This window comes from Pseudophryne corroboree, chromosome 6 (genome assembly GCF_028390025.1).
Source record: "Pseudophryne corroboree isolate aPseCor3 chromosome 6, aPseCor3.hap2, whole genome shotgun sequence".
In the NCBI taxonomy this organism is placed as follows: Eukaryota; Metazoa; Chordata; class Amphibia; order Anura; family Myobatrachidae; genus Pseudophryne; species Pseudophryne corroboree.
The window spans coordinates 405,265,724-405,281,150 of record NC_086449.1 but is presented as its reverse complement, the minus strand read 5'-3'; the positions used below and the strand labels follow the sequence as shown (position 1 = coordinate 405,281,150).

Sequence of the window (15,427 nt, the reverse complement as noted above, 5' to 3'; positions counted from 1 at the left end):
GTGCCCAGCCTTTCCTCTCCAGCTATACTCAGCGTATCCCTGTGCCCCCTATGGAGTCGATGAAAAGGATTTAACCAGTTAAGAACATAAATCTCCCTTTTTCCTCATGAAATGATTCATTGTCACTTAAGTAACATTAAGGACAATTTCTGTAACAGTTTTGATGAATGGTTAACAAAATAGTTGAAGCTGTTGAAATTGTGGCATCATTAAACTAACAAAACATTAACTTTTTTTGTAAAGGAGGTGGGTGTGGCTTGGCCAGACAAGATGGTGACCATTTGATTGTGGAGCTTTGTATCTTACTCTTTTAAATCTACTCCACCCTCTCTGTTTTTGGGCCACCTACATATCAGCTGGAAGTTACCTCCATTTAGTACCTTTAAGTTACCTGTTGAGCATTTGACTCTGGACCATGACCGCCCCTACTCCTCGAAGTGGTGTTCCATCCTCAGCCCTCGTGACTGCGGCTTTCCCCAGTATCTGCTGCTAGCCTACCTTATTGAGGACCTCCTGTGATGGTGCAGGATCTTGCAACTGTCACTCTGTCTCTCCCGTCTCTCTTGGTTCGGCACTCCCCTGGCCATGAATGGTGGTCTCATCGAGTCTGCTGGTCAGCCACGTGTCATGTCCTTCATGTGACCTGCGTGACATCAGGAAGTTGCTGCCTACCTTGTGGTGTCCCTGCACATGCCCATTCTCTCCACAAGGTGTGTATGCGGTGGCTCCAACTCTGCTCTGCCTGGCAGGAAGGTCAGCTGCTTGGTCTGTCGTATCTCCCTTGTCCTCATTCGCCCTGGCAGTCACCAGGTGCCGTGACTCCAATTCTCCCACCCCAGCAGCTCCCATTTTCTGCACTCCCTTGCTTGTGTCACGGTCCTGTTACCCCTGTGTGATCAGTGACTGCTGCTGTATCTGTATTACTTCTTTCCCATCAGTATTGTCACACCACCCCAGTATTGTAACACCACCCCTTCAACTGGACATCATCCTGAATCTGCTCTGTAAGCCTCAAGTACAGGGCCTCCAGGGATGTTGCCCTGTTACTGACCCTGGCATAGCTGCTGCTACTGCTAGATACTCTTACCATGTGGGCTCAAGTCAAGTTGTTGTTGAGTATGGCACCACAAAGGTGCTTCTGGACCTATGACCTCTCACTTAGTGTTTCTCCTACCTGCTCTCAATCCAGTACCTGACTGCCTATCATATGCTGCTAGTGTCTACTCAAGCCTCACAATGCCTGTCCATAACATCCTCAACGTGACATTTTTATTGTCTGAAGCTTCAACTTTACATCCCCCCCTCATTGCTTTTCATGTCCACCTCATATTAATCAACATTTGCTATACTTAAAGCTAAGAAGTCATGCTCCTGCTAGTTTACTACTTCAAAGCTCCTCAGCAAGCCGACTATCCCGCCTCTGAAGATGGCTAAGATGGAGAAGACTCATCTGCCCCATCCACTTAGGCTAATGTTTCAATGGTTCTTACCGAAATGCGGACCTTCAAGACTAAGGACCAAATCTGCTCTGTAGGTAATCTATCCTCTTCCATCTCTTTTGAAGGTTCGACTATTCTTATATTTCATGACTTGTCACCAATAACCTTGGCAAGGCAGAAAGAAATGCGGGAACTAGAACCCTCAGGGGTTTCCCTTTGATTTTCAAGAGTGCATGGATGATAACGTTATCATGGCAAAAACCTCAGATGAGGCTCTCGCACTCCTGCATCATCTCAACCTACCAAGTCCTTCTTTATCAGCGGTCTCTCTTTTTCCCCAGTGGCTCCCCTATTACCACAGAGAGACCCCTCCAAGGATTGGCACTCCGTGACCTCCAAGCCTAAGCACCCCTCAGGAACTTGATAGTTCCTTTGTAGTTGTGTTTTCTATACAGAACTCTACCAGTAAGAAGAAAGGAGTGGCGATCATCTTTGCTAGCCATCTCTTGTTTATCCCCACTGACATCTGTGATTCTGATTGGATGTACCTGATCAATGTACCTTCCACATTGGTCAATATTTACACTCTAGCTTGATTGATTCAGGCTTGATGAGTTATTTTCTACTTCTCAGGGCTCTGAGACATAAGTACATTAAGTTTAGCTTATTAAGGAGTAAGATCACCAGAGGACGCCTCACAGTGTCAGCAGAAGGAAAACCCGGCTTGAGTAGAAAGACAACATTTAATTACCAAGGTAATAGGTCTGGAGCTGAAAATGAGACAGCTTTACCATAAGCAGCTGAATGGAGGTATAGTTAATCCCAATAAGACAATGTAAGGAAGGTATAGACAGCGCTAAAAAAAAACCTGGATATGGTAAAAATATATATATTACATTTATTTAGACTTAATCAATAAAAAATTAATGTTGCAACATGTTATACAAATACATAAAAAACACACACAAAATGGGCAAACATTAGTACTGTATCCAAATATAATAAATGGGCTGGGAATTACGTGCAAATTCAGTCCATGGAGACTGGTACAGGCTTGCTTCCTGTTACAATCCGATATATTGGGTGAAGGAGCTGGGTACTGCAATACTTCTGATTCTAACAGGAGGCAAGCCTAGATGTCCACAAGCAGGAACACCATGGTGATTTATATACTTGCATAATGACCGGCGCTTTCAATAGGACTAACCTTGGGTCCATAATCAAGCCACAAAGAGGTCATTCATCTACACCACGAGCTGGTAATCACCAAATTGCTACCTAGTTTGTTCCAAGGACTGTGGCCAGTCTCCATGGACTGAATTTGCATGTAAATCACAGCCCATTTATTCAGTACCAATATTTAGATACAGTGCAAATGTTTGCCCATTTTGTGTGTGTTTTTTATGTATTTATATAACATGTTGCAACATTTTTTATTGATTAAGTCTAAATAAATGTAATATATATTTTTGCCATAGCTATTTTTTTTAGCGCTGTCTATGCCTTCCTTACATTGAGTAGAAAGACGTCCAGCTCCCAAGCCTGTATTTTATTTTATATTTATTTGCATCTTCTTCTGAAGGATCCTTTCAATCCATGCTGTGTCTTAAAGCTGTAATAGATTTGCTCACAGTGAAGTCCCTGAAGTCAACTGTTTGGACAGCTCAGGTGTGAGAGACAGATATTTGCAAGTTCCAGTGTGAGAGGATACTAGTTTTGCTTCAGATTTGCTGTAAGTCCAATCATTCTCTGTATCGGCCAGTCCACAGGGCTGAGAGATCGGGGCAGAGATGGCTGTCTTTATCAGATCCAGATTGGTGGTTCTCCCTTCTGGCCTTGCTTTGGTCTGAGGTTATGGAGTCAGTGCAGACTTTAGACATGAACTTGACCTTCACCCCGTGGATTATCTTCCTTGGTATCGGTTCAACACACGTTAGCAGGTGTTCTTCCTGAAGACATAGGTATAGATGTATCAAGCTGTGTAAACTTGCCCATAGCAACCAGTAAACTTCTCCCTATCATTTTATAGAATGTACTAGATAAATGCTACCTCGAAGCTGATTTGTTTCTATGAACAATTTTTCCTTTGGTCCACGTCTCCATTCTTTACAGTGATTGATACCTTTCCCCCATAATCTTCTCTCTACAGGAACTACCTGTTAGCTGGTAGGCAGGTGTTGGTTCACTTTTACATAACAGTCCTGGATAAGGTTGTTCCTTCTTTGTAGCAGTGCAGATGCTGAATTTAATTTGAGTGTTTTCCAGATCCAACTAATTTTATAATGAAACCACATTTCACCATCACTTGACTAGATCAGTTTTTTTTTTTTTTTTGTTAAATATCTGAGTGGGTGTCACTCTGCTGTTGGTTGAGTGGAGACTTCCTTTAGCAGAAGTCTACTGATTTTCATCTGGGACTGAAACAAACGCAGCCTTTGAGCTGTGAGGGTTGGTTACAGGGTTTATGGATTAAGGTGGTGTCATTCTTACCCATTAAATGTGCAGCACTTCAGGGGTTTACAATGCTCACAACAGAGGACACCAGTTTTTAAGAGGATTTATCAGTCGAGATCTGCACAGATAGGTCTGTAATGGTGGCTTATCTTGATCACCAGAGTGCCCTGGCTATGAGAGAGTGCAGCAGGGGACTGCAGCGGTTGGAACTAATCATTGCCTATCATTCTTGAGTCCATTTGTTTTCTTCTGTTGTTGAATTCCTGCTCTTTTATTTGTTGCTGTTTCATTGTTGTTCCTACATAATTTTTATTTGCTTCAGATTGAGTTCTAGTTGTGTAGCCTATAAGAGGAGTTTGTCAGATTTGACTTATTGTCCAACCTCTTGATGTCCCCCAATAAGCTACACGAGATAGGGTTAAAAAAAAAAATCACTATAAAATGTATGATCTGCAAATGCTCTTGGTTTATATGCACTTAACACTATGGAGTCTGGTCTATTCAAGTGCAACAGTAACAAACTGCTTAATGCTTTGAGAAAGGCTCAGTAACTATTTTCTCCTGATGCTAATACTAATATTGAAAACTCAATTTTTTTTATAGTTACTGTATGTCTTTAGTGACCATAAAGGTTCTATTAAATCTATGCAGTCTACACATTACCAGCATAGGGGGTCATTCCGAGTTGTTCGCTCGCAAGCTGCTTTTAGCAGCTTTGCACACACTAAGCCGCCACCTACTGGGAGTGAATCTTAGCTTATCAAAATTGCGATCGAAAGATTCGCAAAATTGCGAAAAGACTTCTCTGTGCAGTTTCTGAGTAGCTCGAGACTTACTCTGCCAGTGCGTTCAGTTCAGTTCAGTGCTTGTCGTTCTTGGTTTGACGTCACAAACACACCCAGCGTTTGGCCAGACACTCCTCCGTTTCTCCAGCCACTCCCACGTTTTTCCCAGAAACGGTAGCGTTTTTTTCACACACACCCATAAAACGGCCAGTTTCCGCCCAGAAACACCCACTTCCTTCAATCACACTCCGATCACCAGAACGAAGAAAAAACCTTGTAATGCCGTGAGTAAAATACCTAACTGCATAGCAAATTTACTTGGCGCAGTCGCACTGCGGACATTGCGCATGCGCATTAGCGACTAATCGCTCCGTTGCGAGAAAAAAATAACGAGCGAACAACTCGGAATGACCCCCATAGATGGGTGCTGTTGTCTTTGCATCATCATTTTATCTGACCCCCAAATTCTCCTGTTAATGTTATTGATGTGCAGTAGTCTACCCACAATGCATCCGCATGGGAATATGGTTTAGTGGAAGAGGCTGTGGCTATCATTGCTTGCATGGACAGTTAAAAACTTGGCATTGTAACTGTCTGCAGGGAAAGATAGCCCAAAAACCTGAGCTGGTTCATAATGTGTATAGAGGAATAGCATAAAACTAGGTCTTGCATAACCATTCTCAGGTACATGTTACAGCTACTAAAACAAAGGTAGGTATTCAGTATGTGAGTGTCTGTAACATCAGAGACAAATGTGCTGACCTGTGTCATTGTACATATTAGGGGAGGAAAATATCCATAAATGGAAGATTTGTTTGAGAGAATAAATCAGAGAAAGGAAGAGATGGGAATGATGAAATGGTGACTGAAAAATACTATGCAATGTGGATTTGAATGGATTTTATTTCATAATAAGAATCTATTTGTGAAGGCAGATTTAATATTTTAATTATACATTCCATGTCTTTGAAAAGTTCAGATTGAGTGGTTTCTTGATCTATAACAATTTATAAATGTCATTGTATAAACTTCTATTTCTAGGTGGCTAAAGTCAAACAGAGAGGGACCTGGGCTTAATTCTTCAGTCATAGAAGCATTGCTACAGAAAAAGCAAACACACCCACATCTGTATACACGGACATGTATTATGGTGGATACTTTGTCTATTCAACAAAATGTTTCCTTTGAGTCGCAGAGAAATGAGTTTGTCGGCTTTGTGAATTTGGGATCAGGGGCAGTTGGAAGTGGAAGCCAAGAGGTTGCCAATGAAGTACTGATATTCATGCTTGTGGGAACAGCTGGTCACTGGAAAACACCTGTTGCCTATTTTTTTGTCAAATCCTTAACACCACAAGCACAAAAACAACTTCTTGTCCATGTTCTGCAGGAACTGTGTGAGAACGACTTTGAGGTAGTTGCTGTATTAATGGAACGTTGTCCACGTAATGAGGAAATGTGCACTTTGCTTGGCTGTACTTTCACGGATTCCTGCCAGCTGCAGACACACTTCTCTTTGCCCAACAGTGATTACAAGCATTATGTTTTGTTTGATGTGGGTTATGAACTACAAACGGTCACTGATACAATAGAAAAGCTTGGTTATATACAGAGTGCAGATGGAGTAATTACGTGGCAGTATATTAATTATATTATGAACATACATAAAACTACTAGTTTGTTTCCTCAGCTTACAAAACTGCCATTGTTGGTTAACAAACTAAGTCACACCGTTGCAAATGCTCTAAGCTTTGTTCAAGGGTTACAGTATGAAGAATTAGATGGTTTCCAGGCCACCGTAAGTTTTATTCAGGTAGGTTTCCTTATTTATATACCATTGATTTGATTTTTATTTTAAAGGAAGTATGGGGCAGAAAATCAATTCAAAATATGAACACTTGTATTAGGCATATGAAGTCTCAGATGTTGCCCATACATATGATAATAAATGGAAGAACACTAACTATATAAAAAAAAAAATTGTATAGTTATAGTTTGACCTTTTTTGCCATTTACAGCAATATAAGGGAACATAGATGATTTTGTATTTCCAAAAAGACTAATGTGCACACCTCCAATTTTTGTGGATAATTATATACATAATAGTTGGTTTTGTGTTTAATTAATATAGCCAGAGTAAACAGTGTAAACTCAGAGAAGAAAGGAGGATAATGATGAAAAGGACTATGAATTTTGTGTGAAGGGATAATGATCCACATGCTGTTTTATGCAATGTACTTTCCGACATTTGGGGAACAATAACCCATTGCCGAACATAAGTATGTATTTAGTAAAAGGCAGCAAAAAAAAAACATAAGGGTATGTAAAAATAGAGCGGGTGCTCAACACGCAGGCTGTCAACTGTTGTGGAACTACGTAGCATGGCCTGCCACAATTTTAGCATTCCCTAATAACAAAACTGGCAGGACATGCTGGGATATGTAGTAGTTGGAAGGCCACTTGTTGAGCACCCGTGGAATTGAATGTTAAACAGAAGCCAAGGAATACTCTTGCAAAATTTGTAGGGGATGCGTATTACATAAAATCCGGACTATGGGTCAAAATGCATTAGGTCAACAGTCATTAGGTCGACCCCATGTGGTCGACAGACAAAAGGACGACACTGACATAAGGCCAACATGGAAAAAAGGTTGAACTATGAAAGGATGACACTAGAAAAGGTTGACAGGTTCATATGGTCGACATGACAGTGGTTAGCACACTTTTTTTGTTATGTTTTTGGACTTTTGCCATCCTTGACTTTCCATGTCACAAATCATAACCTTTAGTAACTTTTTGGGCAGAGCAAGACACTGTACCAGAAGCGTGGTGAGCGAAGCAAGCCCACAAGGGGGCGCATTTCAACAAGTGGTAGTCCCAGTTGAAAAAAACAATCCACTCTAACCCCAAAAATGCAAAAACAAAAGGGCTAGGAACAATGTCATGTCGACCTTTTGACCCTGTCGATCTTTTGCGGAATTGACCTGTCATATGTCGACCTTTTGTATGTCTACATATGGGGTCAACCTAATGACTATAGACCTAATGTATGTAGCTTTTGTATACCACGCCCGAGTTACACTGTGGCCCAGTAAATTAGCTGATAGTGTAGGTCTACATCTTCCATGTTAAGAAACATCCAGAAGCATTGAAATGAGCAAAATGTCAGCTGCAACCTGAACAAAATACCGTTTTGTGGTAAATTATGTTTAGCTGTTGCAGTGAAGTATTGATTTTATTGTAAAATGAATTGGGGTTGTGATCTGGTATGCCTAAACTGTTGTTTAATTTACATTTTTAGATTATTGGTAGGTTGTTTGACATCTGCAATAGCAGCAGTGTGCGGATACAAGGTGACAAAGGCCCTATAAATCATACCAACCTAGAAGAAAAAGTTCAAGTCCTGCAGGAGACTCGGGAATACCTATTAACTCTCATGACATGTGACAATGATTTCCTTTTCCAAACACCAAGGTAACAATCAGTGCAATCAGACAGAAGCAGTTCTTAAACTGATTTTTTTTTTAATGTATGTGTTGTAGTTATGTCTATTTTTGTGGCACCACACAGCATATACAGCTCCTTACAAAGTTACAAAAAACAAAGTAAGATTAGAATAATGAGTGTAATAAGCATATGGATAAGGATTGAGGTTCCTACATATAGAGCTCATAATCTTGCAGAATTTGGGTGCTTACTACAGGTGTTGATGTGTTATATCTTTGACGATGGCTGTTATTATTATTACTAGTAACATCCTGCATAATAAAAGGCTAATGCTCCTCACCTCTATGGGGGGAATTCAAGTGTTTCGGCTCTCGACGTAGCAATTCAAGTGTTGCTCTGGTCGAGCGTGCACAGCCGTCGGCGCTGGCACTACTGTTATATTTTTTCTGTCATTTTGACGAGCTGATAACTAGTTTACTTTTATAGCGCCAACATATTCCGTTGGTTTTATGATTTGGAGCCAAATAGTTATAGAACAATAATTAAACAAGTGATAACAGACAGACAAAGAGGTATGAGGGCCCTGCTTGCACGCTTACAATCTATAGGGAAATACAAGGATGAGGGATACATATAGCATATTAGTCAGGCCAGATAATTAGACTGCTGTAAGATCCAGTCACACAGCATTGTTGGCCTGGGGTCAGTGGGATGTGTGAGTGTAGAAAGAAAACAGATGTAAAATTATTTGTGGACTGTGTAGAGGGGAGATAATGTTCTTCTTTTAAAGTTTAATTACTGGTGTTGAATATTGCTTTTAGCTGTTAAAGATTGCTGTGCTAATAATTGAAAAGAGGAAAACATTTTGTCAGCTGAAGTCTGTGGGGTATATTTACTAACATTCGTAATTCTCCCGATTTGGTGGGAGAATAATCACGAATGACATCGAAAGTGTAAAACTGCAACTTTTTGAATTTGTTACGACGGATTTACTAAGCTGTCGTATTCGGGTTTTTCTTTTGTTCCGATGTCGATGTCATTCGTGTTTTTTTTCTTTTTTTTCACGGCAGTGATTAGCAAAACACTGCCGACTTTTTAAAAATGAATCTCGGCCGGATCTGTGTGATCCGTGCTGGGGTTCATTTTTTTTTTAATTAAACAATGTAAAATTAAAAAAAAAAAAATGCGTGGGGTCCCCCCTCCTAAGCATAACCAGCCTCGGGCTCTTTGAGCCGATCCTGGTTGCAAAAATATGGGGGGGAAAATGACAGGGGTTCCCCCATATTTAAGCAACCAGCATCGGGCTCTGCGCCTGGTCCTGGTTCCAAAAATACGGGGGACAAAAAGAGTAGGGGTCCCCCGTATTTTTAAAACCAGCACCGGGCTTCACTAGCTGGACAGATAATGCCACAGCCGGGGGTCACTTTTATATAGTGCCCTGCGGCCGTGGCATCAAAAATCCAACTAGTCACCCCTGGCCGGGGTACCCTGGGGGAGTGGGGACCCCTTCAATCAAGGGGTCCCCCCCCCCAGCCACCCAAGGGCCAGGGGTGAAGCCCGAGGCTGTCCCCCCCCATCCAATGTGCTGCGGATGGGGGGCTGATAGCCTTTTGTGATAATGAAAAGATATTGTTTTTAGTAGCAGTACTACAAGGCCCAGCAAGCCTCCCCCGCATGCTGGTACTTGGAGAACCACAAGTACCAGCATGCGGCGGAAAAACGGGCCCGCTGGTACCTGTAGTAGTACTACTACTAAAAAAATACCCAAAAAAAGACAAGACACACACACCTTGAAAGTAAAGATTTATTACATACATGCACACAAACATACATACATACATACTTACCTTATGTTCACACGCAGGTCGGTCCTATTCTCCAGTAGAATCCAAGGGGTACCTGTTGAATAAATTCTACTCACCAGATCCAGGGTCCCAGGCTCCTCGGGGAATCCTTTTGTAATCCAGGTACTTGATTAAAATAAAAAAACGGACACACGAGCCACGAACTGAAAGGGGCCCCATGTTTTCACATGGGACTCCTTTCCCCGAATGCCAGAAACCCACTCTGACTTCTGTCTAAGTGGGTTTCTTCAGCCAATCAGGGAGCGCCACGTTGTAGCACTCTCCTGATCGGCTGTGTGCTCCTGTACTGAGTGACAGGCGGCACACGGCAGTGTTACAATGTAGCGCCTATGCGCTCCATTGTAACCAATGGTGGGAACTTTCTGCTCAGCGGTGACGTCACTTTAGGTCAACCGCAGGGCAGAAAGTTCCCACCATTGGTTACAATGGAGCGCATAGGCGCTACATTGTAACACTGCCGTGTGCCGCCTGTCACTCAGTACAGGAGCACACAGCCGATCAGGAGAGTGCTACAACGTGGCGCTCCCAGATTGGCTGAAGAAACCCACTTAGACAGAAGTCAGAGTGGGTTTCTGGCATTCGGGGAAAGGAGTCCCATGTGAAAACATGGGGCCCCTTTCAGTTCGTGGCTCGTGTGTCCGTTTTTTTATTTTAATCAAGTACCTGGATTACAAAAGGATTCCCCGAGGAGCCTGGGACCCTGGATCTGGTGAGTAGAATTTATTCAACAGGTACCCCTTGGATTCTACTGGAGAAGAGGACCGACCTGCGTGTGAACATAAGGTAAGTATGTATGTATGTTTGTGTGGATGTATGTAATAAATCTTTACTTTCACGGTGTGTGTGTCTTGTCTTTTTTTGGGTATTTTTTTAGTAGTAGTACTACAGGTACCAGCGGGCCCGTTTTTCCGCCGCATGCTGGTACTTGTGGTTCTCCAAGTACCAGCATGCGGGAGAGGCTTGCTGGGCCTTGTAGTACTGCTACTAAAAACAATATCTTTTCATTATCACAAAAGGCTATCAGCCCCCCCATCCGCAGCCCATTGGATGGGGGGGGGGGCAGCCTCGGGCTTCACCCCTGGCCCTTGGGTGGCTGGGGGGGGGACCCCTTGATTGAAGGGGTCCCCACTCCCCCAGGGTACCCCGGCCAGGGGTGACTAGTTGGATTTTTGATGCCACGGCCGCAGGGCACTATATAAAAGTGACCCCCGGCTGTGGCATTATCTGTCCAGCTAGTGGAGCCCGGTGCTGGTTTTAAAAATACGGGGGACCCCTACTCTTTTTGTCCCCCGTATTTTTGGAACCAGGACCAGGCGCAGAGCCCGATGCTGGTTGCTTAAATATGGGGGAACCCCTGTCATTTTTCCCCCCATATTTTTGCAACCAGGATCGGCTCAAAGAGCCCGAGGCTGGTTATGCTTAGGAGGGGGGACCCCACGCAATTTTTTTAAAGAAAATAACCACTTTCCCACCCCTTCCCACTGATATACATGCACGGATCTCATGGATCCCTGCATGCCTATACAATCACGGATTAAAAAAGCAGGTCTGTTTTTTTTTAGCACTTTTTTACGAGTTGTAATTTTTCACGGCAGTGTTTTTTTTTTTTTGCTTTGCACTTCTTAGTAAATTACCGAGATTCATAGTTAAACAGCCGCGTTTTGACCGATGGTGTATTCATTCGTAATTTTTTTGTTGGACTTCCAAAAAATTACGAATGCCCTCATCACTGCCGTGATTATTGCTTAGTAAATTACCGAGATGACACTTTGATGAAAAAACGGCATCTCGGTCAAAATCGGGAGCTTAGTAAATATACCCCTGTGTCTCAGTGATGTAGCCATCAGGGCTGTTTCTAGCCAATTTGGCTCCCAGTGCGAGATTTAAAAATGCGCCCCCCCCCATGACATAAAAAAATGTGCCCCCCCCACACCTAGATTTAAAAAAAACAAACCCGTGCACGCGCACCCGACAAGGGGTCATGGCCTCATCTAAATGGGTGTGGCCTCATTTAAATGGGCATGGCCTCGTCTGAAAAGACTACCTCACAATCCAGTTTTTGACCCTGCTCCAACAGATCACGACCACCACAGGAAAAAAAAATTCTACCATATTAAGCCCCAAACAGTAATGCCCCCTGCACCATATTATGCCACACACCGCAATGCCCTTGATACATTAAATCCCCACACTACGGCAGGCAAGAGTCCCCATTTCACACATTATGGCAGGTGTCCCCATTTTACACATTGAGAGAGAATACTTACAGAGGCGATTACCGCTCTTCGGCCCGCCTCACCAGTCGCTCCTCGCGCCGGCCTTTCCCTCTTCCTAACTTGGATCCCCCTCTGTACTCCGCTCGGGGGGGGAGTTTCGCGGAGTAACGGGGTTGCGTTGTGAACCGTGTCATTCCGTGAAACTCTGCCCCCCGAGCGGGTTACTCGGGGAGAAATAGGAGGGGGAAGCAGGGAGCCACAGTTAGTGCCGCGGCGGGCGCCCAGTGCGGTTGCACTGCTCGCCTGCCCCAAGAAACGGCCCTGGTAGCCATTTTGTAGTGAATGAACAGACTCTATTTAAAAATGTAGGTTCTGCTCCTTAAATGGCTGCCTAGGATACGTGTGTTGCTGATGGGTACTTTATAAAGGATTTTTCTACAGCTAAAAATGCACGCTTTACCATTATAAGCCTCTTGCAGACTTCTAACTGACAATAAAATGCTAATTTAAGGTCTCAGTTGTGCTGTGCAAATATTTTTATAATAATGCAGTAAATAACTATGTTACTTTGGCGTCCTTTGATAACCTATAATTTCACAAAAGCTGCGCAGGTAACGCAGACACATTAATACAATTAGACATATTCCCATATATTTTTTGTACATTTGTGACTTGCATTTCTTTTAATTGGATACTACTGTGCCAGTGTAAAACATGCTGAGTTATTTATTTTTCTCTAACGTCCTAGTGGATGCTGGGAACTCCGAAAGGACCATGGGGAATAGCGGCTCCGCAGGAGTCTGGGCACAACTAAAAGAAAGCTTTTAGACTACCTGGTGTGCACTGGCTCCTCCCACTATGACCCTCCTCCAAGCCTCAGTTAGATTTTTGTGCCCTGGCGAGCTGGATGCACACTAGGGGCTCTCCTGAGCTCCTAGAAAGAAAGTATATTTTAGGTTTTTTATTTTACAGTGAGACCTGCTGGCAACAGGCTCACTGCAACGAGGGACTAAGGGGAGAAGAAGCGAACCTACCTGCTTGCAGCTAGCTTGGGCTTCTTAGGCTACTGGACACCATTAGCTCCAGAGGGATCGACCGCATGGAACTGGCCTTGGTGTTCGTTCCCGGAGCCACGCTGCCGTCCCCCTTACAGAGCCAGAAGCAAGAAGAAGTCCGGAAAATCGGCGGCATGAAGACTTCTGTCTTCACCAAGGTAGCGCACAGCACTGCAGCTGTGCGCCATTGCTCCTCATGCACACCACACACTTCGGTCACTGAGGGTGCAGGGCGCTGGGGGGGGCGCCCTGAGCAGCAATAAAAACACCTTGGCTGGCAAAATAATCACAATATATAGCCCCAGAGGCTATATATGTGATAATTACCCCAGCCAGAATCCTTAAAAAAGCGGGAGAAAAGTCTGCGAAAAAGGGGCGGAGCTATCTCCCTCAGCACACTGGCGCCATTTCTCCCTCACAGCTCTGCTGGAAGGAAGCTCCCTGGCTCTCCCCTGCAGTCTACACTACAGAAAGGGTAAAAAAGAGAGGGGGGGCACTAAATTTGAGGCGCAGTAAATATTATAGCAGCTATAGGGGACATAATTCAGTTAGTCCCTGCATTATATAGCGCTCTGGTGTGTGCTGGCATACTCTCTCTCTGTCTCTCCAAAAGGCTTCTGTGGGGTCCTGTCCTCTGTTAGAGCATTCCCGGTGTGTGTGCGGTGTGTCGGTACGGCTGTGTCGACATGTTTGATGAGGAAAATTATGTGGAGGCGGAGCAGATGCCTATAGAAGTGATGTCACCCCCTGCGGGGCAGACACCTGAGTGGATGGTTTTATGGAAGGAATTACGTGCAAGTGTCGACTCCTTACACAAAAAATTTGACGACATGCCAAATGCGGGACAGCCGGCTTCTCAGCTCGTGCCTGCCCAGGTGTCTCAAAGGCCATCAGGGGCTCTAAAACGCCCGCTACCTCAGATGGCAGACGCAGATGTCGACACGGATACTGATACCAGTGTCGACGACGATGAGTCTAATCTAATGTCCACTAGGGCCATTCGTTGCATGATTGAGGCAATGAAAGAGGTGTTACACATTTCGGATATAAACCCAGGTACCACTAAAAAGGGTATTATGTTTGGGGAGAAAAAACTACCCGTAGTTTTTCCCCCATCTGAAGAATTAAATGAAGTGTGTGAAGAAGCGTGGGCTTTCCCCGATAAAAGATTGGTAATCTCTAAAAAATTACTAATGGCGTTCCCTTTCCCGCCAGAGGATAGGGCACGTTGGGAAACACCTCCTAGGGTGGATAAAGCGCTCACACGTTTGTCTAAAAAGGTGGCACTTCCGTCTCCGGATACGGCCGCCCTGAAGGAGCCTGCGGATAGAAAGCAGGAGGCGATCCTGAAGTCTGTATATACACACTCAGGCATTATACTTAGACCAGCTATTGCGTCAGCATGGATGTGCAGTGCTGCCGCTGCATGGTCAGATTCCCTGTCAGAAAATATTGACACCCTAGACAGGGACACTATTCTGCTAACCATAGAGCATATAAAAGACTCATATACATGAGAGATGCACAGAGGGAGATCTGCCGGCTGGCATCTAAAATAAGTGCATTGTCCATTTCTGCTAGGAGAGGCTTATGGACCCGGCAGTGGACAGGGGATGCAGATTCCAAAAGGCACATGGAAGTTTTGCCTTATAAGGGTGAGGAGTTATTCGGGGATGGTCTCTCGGACCTAGTTTCCACAGCAACAGCTGGGAAGTCAGCATTTTTACCCCATGTTCCCCCACAGCCTAAGAAATCGCCGTTTTATCAGGTACAGTCCTTTCGGACCCAGAAAAACAGGCGAGGAAAAGGCGGGTCTTTTCTGTCCAGAGGCAGAGGTAGGGGAAAAAGGCTGCAACAAACAGCAGGTTCCCAGGAGCAAAAGTCCTCCCCCGCTTCTTCCAAGTCCGCCGCATGACGGTGGGGCTCCACAGGCGGAGCCAGGTACGGTGGGGGGCCGCCTCAAAAATTTCAGCGATCAGTGGGCTCGCTCACAGGTGGATCCCTGGATCTTTCAAGTAGTATCTCAGGGATACAAGCTGGAATTCGAGGCGTCTCCCCCCGCCGTTTCCTCAAATCTGCCTTGCCAACAACTCCCTCGGGCAGGGAGGCTGTGCTAGAGGCAATTCACAAGCTGTATTCCCAGCAGGTGATAGTCAAGGTGCCCCTACT

The 15,427-nt window shown here is 44.3% G+C and overlaps 1 protein-coding gene across 2 annotated transcripts in view; it reads left to right on the top strand.

Annotated features, from left to right (window-relative positions):
- The window catches only part of THAP9 (THAP domain containing 9), a 98,179-nt gene that overhangs the window by 57,464 nt on the left and 25,288 nt on the right, over positions 1 to 15,427 (top strand). For both annotated transcript variants that reach the window (XM_063926889.1, XM_063926890.1), the window contains exons 7-8: positions 5,720 to 6,488; positions 7,977 to 8,149. In XM_063926889.1, coding sequence (XP_063782959.1) covers positions 5,720 to 6,488; positions 7,977 to 8,149 — 942 coding nt within the window. The remainder of the gene's footprint in view (positions 1 to 5,719; positions 6,489 to 7,976; positions 8,150 to 15,427) is intronic.